The following is an 11,440-nucleotide window of genomic DNA, read 5'->3' on the forward strand; positions in this document are numbered from 1 at the left end:
AGTCTGGGTTTAAGGGTCTCTTTTCCAAGCTTAAAATGATAAACATTCAACATTGGCCATGCTGTCAATCCAGCATGACTGCTCACACACTCAAAATAACTGGAAACACAGAACTGGGAAATCTCAGACTTCAAGTGAGTTCAAAACAACTGGGAACTCTGACAAAAATGAGTTCTGACTGGGAAAATACGTTTTGAACAGTCCTCCAACTCGGAATTGCAAGTCGGGAACTCGGAACTCTGAACTGAAGATCACTGACATCATGATTCAACCTTGTTTTTTTCAGAGTTCCAAGTTGTCTTGAAAGCACCATAAATCCTGAGAATGCCAGACTTTGATGACAAAAATTTGATAACAAAATTTGCCCACGAAGGACCGCTGCGCCACCTTCCTGTTCAAGTGAGCACAGCACAACAAGGTGAGTCCAAAAATGTCTTGTATGGTGCTGCATAAATTATGTAATATGCCAGGGAGATGTGTATACTGTCGCTAAGAAAGTAATACTAAGTTTATGTTGTGTAGTAAGCTGTTACTAGCTCATGTGCCTCACCCTAATAATTTGGTCCCTTTTCCCCTCAAGTAGCCGAGTGGTTAGAGCGTTGGACTAGTAACCGAAAGGTTGCAAGATCGAATCCCCGAGCTGACGAGGTAAAAATCTGTTGTTCTGCTCCTGAACAAGGCAGTTAACCCACTGTTCCTCGGCCGTCTTTGAAAATAAGAATTTGTTCTTAACTGACTTGCCTAGTTAAATAAAGGTAAAATTAAAAAATAATATAGCCTACTGTGATCGTGGTGTTGCACATGTAGCCTATAGGCTGTTTTAGAGAAATGTCATCATCGAATATTGTAAGAGCTTTCATTGTCTGCTTTATATGCTCCCTTTATTTATCCTGCGGGTCTAACTTGAGAGCAGGCACCGCAAGTACAGGCACCACTGCGCTCCGACAGTCAGTCGGCTGTGGATTGATCTCAATGAGGACACATCGTTGAGCAACATGACATGATATATTTTTCTCTCTATTGTTTGGGTAATCATAATTATGATTTTTTTTCTCCACTTGAGCAATACAAAAGTTTTCACCCGCCATTGCTGTTTCCGTCGTTCTATTGAATTGAAGAAGGGGAATACAGTTTACAGCTGCTAAGACGTCATGTCACAAGGCCCTACTCTGGGAAGTGTCGGTAAACATAAAGGCAGACGCTGAAAGGCGATCGAGATACGGTGGCACTCTGCATAAGTGCGGCTTTAGCGTAGCAGGTTCCATCAACGCTGTTTGCAACTACTGCAAGAGAGTACACAGCGCTTGTAAAAGGCGCCGCTTGTGAAATCAAATGTGTTCTCGAGGATTCACCTCGCTATGTAGAGCTTTAAATAAATACCCTCCACTACGTCCCGAGTCCGACGATCATACAGTATAGAGGTGATTCACACTGAACACAGGAAAGAGGAACTTTGAAACGGGGACATTTCATTTCCAGTTGGGCAACATCATGGAAGACGTGGGGTCGCTCCCCACTCAATAATGGTTGGCTATTGTGAGGAAAGACTGGTGCGGTCATAGCAAATGTCTTGAATTATAAATGAGGGATAGAATTGGCTTAGGGGGTAGATGAATGGATCCTTGCATGACCCTCTTTGGTGTGTGTGTGTGTGTGTTCTAGGAATGGGTTACTGAACAGTCTGAGGTCTGTCAGTGAAAGCAAGTGAGTTTGGAGGAGATGGATGCGTTTCCCATGGGGGTGAGGAGGAGAAGCATCTAGGCCATTGATTTTCAATGTTCCCTGTGCTTTTAATGGGCACCATGACCAGGAGTAGATCAAGCCAACCAGACACACACCCACTCACACCGACTACATAGCCCTTTTGAGTTTCATTTGTTGCTTTTAACTCGAACTACTCTCGCTCACTTTTTGACTTGAGCATGAACCCGAGCTAGGTGTCCCTCTCTCTCTCTTTTCCTCTCTCTGTCTCTCATCTCATCTGGGCTGGCTTTCAAGGAGCCAACATCTGATAGAGGTCATAAAATCACCTCATTAATTAATGAGAACCACCTGCTGTGCCATTACCAGAGTGGGACTCCATTTCAGTCTGAGAGAATTGTAACAGGGAGCGTGGAGAGGGGGAGATCTATACTATATACTGTGTGGTTGTGTAAGGATGGGTGTAAGGATCAGGGCTCTAGATAAGTTTCACTGAGCTGAGAGCTGAGAGCTGAGATCAAACCTGTGCCAAAGTCTTCCTGAGCAGGAAGTTGCCTGAGGGACAGACTTCAGGTGCACCTCTCTGTCGAGTTCCTTCTTGGTGTTACGCTGTTTTGTGTGTATATGACACTGCAGGTTGAGCAGGTTTCTATGGAGTCTTACCTTGCACACGGTTGACTTTGAAGCAGGCAAGTCGTTTGATGGATTGGGTTTGGCCTAGAGCAGACCTATACAGGCCTGAAACTCCACAGCGCTGCTACTACTTTTCATCTTTTGAATATTTCCCTCTACAGGGACGGATTCAGACCTGGGACAGCCCGGTTAGTGGACTCTCTGAATAATGAATGGCATTAACCAATACATCAACTACAAGACCTTGACGGTCAGATTTGAATACCCTGGCCTAGACTGAGAACAGCTAAAAGCTAGAGCTAACACTTAGAAAAAAGAGATGTAAGCCTAGCATTGTGCTAGTACATCCTGTACCTCTTCTGATACTTAAACTTATTTACTTATTCTGGTATTGTATACTGTTTCTTTGGGACATCTGATGAGAAACAAACTGATGATTTGAATTCTATGTGCCACATTTGAAATATAACGAACACTGGAGTGTAACCAGAATTAGGATAAAATCCCTGAGCCTCCCTCCCAAAACAACAACACACACACTCTATCTCAATCCCATCCAAATCCCCCCACTCATTCATTAGTTCATCCGCCTGGGTTTTTCTTTATGTGTTGCTCTTTTGTCACACTGCATAAACCGATTATGTTGAGCCTTATATGGCTGATGTGGCGTGATAGAGAGAGTGTGGATCAGCCATCTCCGCTATCTACACTGCTGTGAGGATGGAGGATCAAGAGGGGAGAGGGGTTAGCGGAGATGCTAGGCTAATCAAGCGCAATGATCATAAGAGGCATTAGCGCGACAGAGTGGGAGTCCTGACCTTGTTTTGACTGAGCGAGAGGAGAGAGGGTGAGATAAAAATAATAATAATAATAATAATTGAGCGAGAGACCAATCAGGCGGTGGGAAAAAGAATAGGACGAAGGGTGAGAGCGCATGAGTGCAATCAAAAGAGGAGTGACAGCGAAGGGGCGAGAGGGAGAAGGTGATGAAAAAGAGGGCGGGTGGGTGGGTGGGTGGGAGAGAGAGAGGGAGAGACAGGGGGCAAGTGTTTGGTCACTTAGCGAGCGTGGGGATAAGTGTATGGTTAATTACTGCCACTCTGTTTCTGTCAGCAAGCAGGCGACTAGCTCAGGCTCCAGTGGAATAGCTGGCCACTCTCGCCTCCCCTCCGTGTGTCTGTCTCCTTTACGTCCCACCCCTTAGTCTCTGTGCTTGACTTCTCTTCTCCTCCCCTCCTCTCATCTGTCTTCACTTAGTCGCCCTCCTCCTCTCCACTCTTCTCCTCTGCTCCTCCTCCACTTGTCCTCTCCTCGATTTTTCCTCCTCTCCTCGGTCTTCACACCACCTCACCTGCCATCAGTTTCTCCCCCTCCTCTTCTTTGTCTACACTCCTCCTCTTCCTCCTCTACTCTATTCCCTCACTCCACTAGTCCCCGCCCTATCGGCCACACCCAGCAGCTGCCTCTCCGGCTAATGAGCTGTGAGAGTGAGGAAAGGGGGTGGGGTGAGTGAGTGGAAGAGACAATGAGAGAGAGAGAGAGAGAGAGCAGGACAGGGTGAGCAATCCTCCTGTAGTTAATTAATTCTCCTCGACCTCAGTCATTGTTAACACTCACTAGTTTGGTTCATCTACTCACCTGCTGCCATGCAAAGCTAACACATTACTGTGCCAGGCTAGCACATCCATCCATTTACATACACACATACATGGCTGTCTGTCTCTCACAGCTAGGCTGCACACAAACACTGCCCCGTCTACATGCGCCAAGTCAGTAACCCTCATTTAGCCAGTTAGCAACAAAAGGTCCTGTGCCAGGGGACTTATGCTGTTGTAATGTGAGTGGGAGCAAATACACCTGTCCAATGAGATATACCCAGATTAGAACCTGCCTCTTTCCCGAACAATCTATTTATACAACTAATAGGAGGCTGGGTAGGGTCAGAAGTGGGTCATATAGTACCTTCCTTCGATATAGCTGGGAGAAATCCACTTAGCCACATCTACTTTCACCAAGTCTACCTCTAACCTGTTAGCCATTGATTTGTTTAGTATAGGCGGCTCCCTAGGAAAGAAGAAATGTCTGGAGTTGCCAGGGCCACCTTCTGAGGTTGTGTTTCAAACCAATTGAGGCCATTTTCTTTTAGGCTTGGGGCAAGTATAGCTTCGGTATAGGGTCGCTGGTAGGAGAAAACACTGAGACAGTCATCTGAGATGGCTAGAATTCCTTATTGACGCCGTCCATCAACGCGACTTGTTATCCACAACAGTGTTCCAAAAGCCAGGCGAATAGCTCCTGGGTGGTTGAAATGGGTGTTGTTGAAATGCACTTAGACATTTCAGCAACACCTACTTCAGTGAGCTCTCGAACCGCATCTTAACGACACCCTTTACCACCAAGCAGTATCTAAACAAGCACACAGGTTTCTTGGTCTCAAGGCTTTAGCTGGTCTGTCTGTCTCTCTGTCTGTCTTCATTGTCAACGTCATGTCGTCACTCGAATGAGTGTCACAACATGTTCAGAGGCATTGTTGTTACGTTAGAGGAAGAATGTGGGACAGTCACGGGGCCCTAGTGCCACGTTCACGTGCTAGTCGGAACTTTGTATTTCCTGGTTGTGATGTTGGAAATACGACTTTGCTTTGTTCATGTACTTTTTGGTCAGAACAATTCTTCAACCAATATGATTTTAGCTAGCTTGATAATAACATTGATCTGACTTGGATGGTCATTCAAGCTAACTAATCTAGGGAAAGAGAATGTTTTTGTTACCTGTCTTTTAATGAGAAACTCATCTTAATTCAATCAGTTAAGTGTGTAACTGTTGCCAAATAATGGCATTAACACATATTGCTAAGAATGGAACAGTAGGGTGACTGCTCGAGCTGGTCTCAAACTCAGGCCACAAGCACCAATGACAAACAACCTAACCACTGTCCCAATAAGGGATATCTCCAGGGTATGTGCTTATTGGGCCAGTATAGTTAGGCCCTGTCCAGAAGAAACCCGAACCCCTCCTCCCTCGGCACTTGTGTAGATCTGAAACAACTTGATAAGTGTAAGAAATAGGGTGAATACACTTTTGAAGTAAATCTCAGCTCTGTTAAAAGTATACTCAAGAAAATTAACTGAACAAAAATATCAATTGAACACGTAATGTGTTGGTCCCATGTCTCATGAGCTGGAGAGGAAAATCCCAGAAATGTTCCATACGCACAAAAAGCGTATTTCTCTCAAGTTTTGTGCACTAATTTGTTTACATCCCTGTTAGTGAGCTTTTCTCCTTTGCCAAGATAATCCATTCACCTGACAGGTGTGACACATCAAGAAGCTGATTAAACAGCATGATAATTACACAGGTGCACCTTGTGCTGTGGACAATAAAAGGCCACTTTAAAATGTGCAGTTTTGTCACACAACACAATGCCACAGATGTCTCAAGTTTTGAGGGGGCGTGCAATTGGCATGCTGACTGCAAGAATGTCCATCAGAGCTGTTGCCTGATCATTTAATGTTAAGTTCTCTACCATAAGCTGCCTCCAACGTCATTTTAGAGAATTTGGCAGTACAACCATAGACCAACCGGCCAACCAACCGGCCTCACAACCATAGACCACATGTAACCACACCAGCCCAGGACCTCCACATCCGACTTCTTCACCTGCAGGATCGTCTGAGGAGGGGTGGGTGTGCTGATGAGTATTTCTGTCTGTAATAAAGCCCTTTTGTTTGGGAAAGCTAATTCTGATTCGCTGGGCCTGGCTCCCCAGTGGGGGGAGCTGGCTGCCAAGTGGGTGGGCCTATGCCTACCCATGGTTGCACCCCTGCCCATTCATGTGAAATCCATAGATTAGGGCCTAATGAATTTCTTTCAATTGACTGATTTCCTTATTTGAACTGTAACTCAGTAAACACTTTGAAATTGCTGCATGTTGCATTTATTTTTATGTTCAGTATATTTTATTGATCATAGTGATTCAGGACTATCATTAAAACAGGTTAAGATGCCCCACCAACATTAGACAACTATACAGAAAGCCATTAAATTGCTGAAATAAGTCAACAAAATCAATGATGAGCGAATAGTCAGATTAATAACTGATACCTTACACAGATAAGGTGTCAGATCAGAATATCGTGAACCAAGAGTCTGTGAGTCCAAATCCCAGGTGAGGTCATGTTGAATAATAATTGCTGATTAATTGAACAAGCACAATGTAATCATGTATGTCAAAGTGTGTCATATGTCAATTGAAAACACTGTGTCTTCAAAGCACTGTGTGTATGAGTATCCCTAACCTTGCCAACAGACAAAGAGCTGTGAATGGAGGGCCTTGATTGGCTTGGCATAAGTAAGGTGATGTGTGTTTTTGGGGGGGGCACAAATGTTTTTCGCCACATTCCCATGAAACATGACTCAAACATCAATGTGCCCAGTTTTCTGTAGGTTAGGAGAATATTCCATCAACGTCCCGCCAAACATATACAGAGCATGCTTGCCATGTTCTCAGAATATAAGATATTCATGTTCTTGACACGTTTTATGGGAGTGTTGCAAGAAAATTAATTTGTCAAGTTTTCGGAGGGTTAGGACAATATTCCATCAATGTCCCACCAAACATACACAGAACATGGTTGCCATGTTCTCAGAAAATAATATATTAATATTCTAGTCATGTCTTCTCTTAACCTACAGAAAACTCAACACATTGATGTTTGTGCAACGTCTGCATGAAACGTGTCTGGAACATTGATATTTTCAGTTCTGAGAACATGATAAACCGTTCTGGATAAATTATATTTTACATTAAGGGGATGGTCTCTTGGAAAAATTCCTCGCACATCATGGGAACATTCCTATGAAAACGTTAGTTAATGACCTAATGAGACTCTTAAGCAAACTTTCTCTAAAGTTGTGGGAACGTTTGTTGTTAGCTGGGATTCAAGTGAAACTTCCCCCTGGGAACTAGGCGCTTCTGATAACTCTGATTGGACATGAAAGCGGCAATCCCTCAAAAAGACAGATAGGTGCAATACAATACCAGGTCAACTGCAGGAGGCCTAAAGGCTTGACATTCAATATGTACTCAACTGTCAAAAAGCAGGAATTAACAAGAAATGTCTAAGAAAGATAGTCTCCCTTGAAAATATGTAATTTCTGTGCGTAGTTTTGTGGGCACAAAAACACAAATTGCTGTGCGTAATTTGTTGGGAAAATCCAGCATTATTAATCCAAATAAATATAATTAATTTGAACAACTCTGGATTTTTCTGAATGCTCAAAACTGTTGCATCATTGCCAATTTCTGCACCTTGAGCGGAGCCTAGCAGACTAAAAGAGACCTGGCTCACTGTCCACATTACTTGTGCGAGTTGTGACATCTTCGAGTCCAAGTGTCAACATGTATTTATTAAATTAGTCCCGCTTGAAGCCACAGTCCTTACCTGATGTGTCCCACATGTTCAGCTCAATCCTCTGTTTCTCGATCTCGAAACTCGCCGTGTAGTTCTCGAAGACAGTCGGGACATAATTCTGAAAAGAAACATTTCAAATGGCAAAATGAAAACCTAAATCTGCCCAATGATGCAAAATGATACCATGTTCCATTCCCACTCATCTCGGCTGATAAAGTCTGGTGTAGGCTTATTCCTCTATCACATATCACATGTAGGTTATGTGCATATGGCAGACACCATATTAATTCTGAGCCAAATCTAAGACACATGGCCAGCTAGAATGTATAGGGATAAGGCTAAATGTATGTCATTAAATGAAAAATATGTGCCATAGATTTAGGCTATATACATTAGGCTATAGACAGGATCTAAAGCCTAAAAACTTTAGAATGATTAAATGTTTTAAAACATAGTTAATGGATTTGCCTGATGCGCGCATGGTGCGAACGCTAAACGAATATTTGTATTTTATTTAAAATAATGATTTATTTATTACAATCGTACAAACTTCGTAATACAATGACGTACCTCTGGATACGAATCTTTGGCGAATACATGAAGTAATGCCGTTTTGCCACATTGCGTATCGCCGACCACCACGATTTTACAGCGGCTGCCCTTGCTCTCCATAGTGCCGTCTATTTGGTTATGATGCGTCGCCTTCTTTTCATTTAGCTACACTCCAGAATAGTCTCCAAGTCAAAGTGTAGAAAGTAGATACCGGTGAGATTTCCCTCCCTGTTTTCAGTTTTATTCCTCGGTGTGTGTGCCTTCCCGAAGCTTTGACTGTCAGACTCAGAACTGTAATAACTCTTTAGCGCGCCTGCATAGCCTTCTCCACAATGTTCCTGCTTGCCACCGCTGGATGCTGACAGAGCGTGAGTTTGTATTTTCACTTTCCTCTTTAGACCCGCCCACATCAGCCACTAACAACCAATGAGAAGGTCTGAGGAGCTAACGTTTATTTGCATGCCAACTGTTCGGGATAATGTCATAATCATCCATCAACAACACCTTTGATCAAATCTGAAGAATAGTTTTGTCCCCCCTCCTTTGTGAAATAAATCCCCCCCTTTGTGAAATAAATCCCCCCCTTTACAAGAACACATACCCCTATCTCTCTCTCTGACACAAACACACACTTATCTCTCTCACCCATTTCTCGTATACTGTAATCTCCTGGTATTTTCCATTTTTAAGAGTTGACGGAACTTTACCATGCTTGGCAGTAGTGGTTGGTGCTAGCTGGTTAACGCAAATGCCATGCCGTGAAAAATGAGTGGCATACTGAATCCAGTAAAGGTTGTGTATTCTGTGATTCTAAAATGAATATCAACACAATTATCTTCATCAGTGCTCCCTAGACCTCTGGTCTACAGGGCAATCTCTCCAAACATCTGCAGAGATTTAGTTCTGTGGTTCCCGAGATCACGGTCAGAAGCAACACGTCTGCACTGGTCTTGCATTGACACAATGACCCGGTTTCTATCGCCATCTTCTGGTGAGAAAGGGCACACAAGAATATTGAGCGTCCAACTCCAAATCCCACTTTTGTATTATATTACATATGCCATTTTAGCAGACGTTTACATCCAAAGCCATTTACAGTAGTGCGTGCATACATTTTCACATGGGCCTGTTTCACAATGCAGTGTTGTGTTGTATTACAGAACGGGACTGTCAGACGTGGGTCCCCACATTGTAGCTAGGGCTTACACCATGGAAGCCAGGACACATACGAGTTAAATGTGTTTTGAGAAAAGGGATAAAGAATACTTTCCATCTCGTGTTGACAGACATTGTAATATCACACTCGAGGAGAGGCCATAGGCTGCATGGAGCTATTTTCTTCCAATGGCCATTCTTTCCATTGACTTGTTGGTGCGCAACCTTGCACAAAGAGGATGCCATTGCCATCCATTCAGCTGCAGGTGGCAGCACAAGACAATGCACAAAGCGATGGACACAACAACTAGCGACATGTATTCATCACTCTAGAGAACTCTTTCCACTGCTCCAGAGTCCAACTGTGGCGAGCTTTACGTCACTCTATCCGACGCTTCGCATTGCGCGTGGTGGTGTTAGCCTTGTGTGCGGCCGCCCGGCCATGGAAACCCATTCCACGAAGCTCCAGAGGAACAGTTCTTGTGCTGATGTTGGAACTCAGTAGTGAGGGTTGCAACGGAGGACAGACGATTTTTAAGTGCTATGCCCTCCACCACTCAGCGGTCGCGTTCTGTGAGCTCGTGTGACCTGTCAGTTCACGACTGAGCCTTTGTTGCTCTTAGACATTTCCACTTCACAGTAACAGCATTACAGTTGACCGGGGCAGCTCTAAACAGGGCAGAAATGTGCCGAACTGACTTGTTAGTAAGGTGGCATCCTATGACAGTGCCACATTGAAAGTCACTGAGCTCTTCAGTAAGGCCATTCTACTGCCAATGTTTGTCTCTGGAGATTGCATGCCTGTGTGCCTGATTTTATACACCGGTCAGTAACAGGTGTGGCTGAGAAGCCACGAGTTTGAAGGGTTGTTCATGTATGGTGTATGTCGTCGTTCTCCCCCCACACACCTGTAAAAAAAAAGGTATTATGGACCCATTATAGTACACAATTGTTTATTTTACCAGGCAAGTCAGTTGAAAACAAATTCTTCTGTCAATGGCAGCTTAGGAACAGTGGGTTAACTGCCTGTTCAGGGGCAGAACGACAGATTTGTACATTGTCACGGTTTGAACTTGCAACCTTCCGGCTCCTAGTTCAACGCTCTAACCACTAGGCTACCCATACCATGGTCACCAATGGGAGGGTCTAATTTCGTAAGTAGCCTACATTAGTGTTGTATAGTTTTTATAGCTTAAGAAATTGGACTCTTCTATGAAGTTGTTGGTGTGTGCATGTACCGAAAGCTCACTCAACAGCTAGCTTGACATGTCGCTGGTGGAGCTACCGAATTTGAGACTTTTCGATGGCTCAAACGGTTTGAAGGAGTGGGGTCAAGTGTGTTTGTTTTTGCTCAAGTGCCAAAAATCGGAATTTTGACATGTCTCGTCATGTTTTTCCGATTTCTAAGAAGATTTTTAACCACAGGCAGTGGACACGGAGCTACAACAGCACGCGGAAATTAACCTCTCCAAAAAAGAGCTCACTGACGCACAAGTCTCAGTCTTGTCTAAGGGCCTCTCTTTTCTACCTACATGTACAGACAAACCCTTTGATAGGAAAGTAGATCTGTTGAAATTTTTTCCCAAAATTAAACTTAAACATGTGTTTTCCCAAAATACTGTTTCTGGCCTAGAAACCCAACAATGAACTGTTACTTAAGCCCAAAAGCCAGCTTAATAAAGATAAAGCATTTCGCTACACTCGCATTAACATCTGCTCACCGTGTGTATGTGACCAATAAAATTTGATTTGATTTGATACCCGCAAGAGCAGTGTCTGTCGATTTCTTATTTTGTCTCTCATGTTATTCAATTGTTATTATGCACCTGCCACAAAGACAGCTCAAATGTGCAAGTGCCTTTTGAATTTTGACCCACTTAATCCAAAAATGTCTCCAAATTGTCACCATCATTGCAAACCCCTAGTTATGTTCTTGCTTTGACAAAGTAATTTCTGAAGGTAGTTTATGTCTGTCCGTTATGTGA

At 43.6% G+C, this 11,440-nt stretch overlaps 1 protein-coding gene across 1 annotated transcript in view; it reads right to left on the bottom strand.

The window, feature by feature from the left end:
- The window catches only part of LOC135504846 (rho-related GTP-binding protein RhoN-like), a 99,747-nt gene extending 91,104 nt beyond the window's left edge, over positions 1-8,643 (bottom strand). Inside the window, exons 1-2 of the mRNA XM_064923743.1 lie at positions 8,319-8,643; positions 7,779-7,866 (exon numbers count right to left, since the gene is read on the bottom strand). Of these exons, the coding sequence (XP_064779815.1) occupies positions 7,779-7,866; positions 8,319-8,420 (190 nt within the window). The 5' untranslated portion in view covers positions 8,421-8,643. The remainder of the gene's footprint in view (positions 1-7,778; positions 7,867-8,318) is intronic.
- Positions 8,644-11,440: the final 2,797 nt, after the last annotated feature.

Source organism: Oncorhynchus masou, chromosome 18, assembly GCF_036934945.1.
Source record: "Oncorhynchus masou masou isolate Uvic2021 chromosome 18, UVic_Omas_1.1, whole genome shotgun sequence".
Lineage (NCBI taxonomy): Eukaryota > Metazoa > Chordata > Actinopteri > Salmoniformes > Salmonidae > Oncorhynchus > Oncorhynchus masou.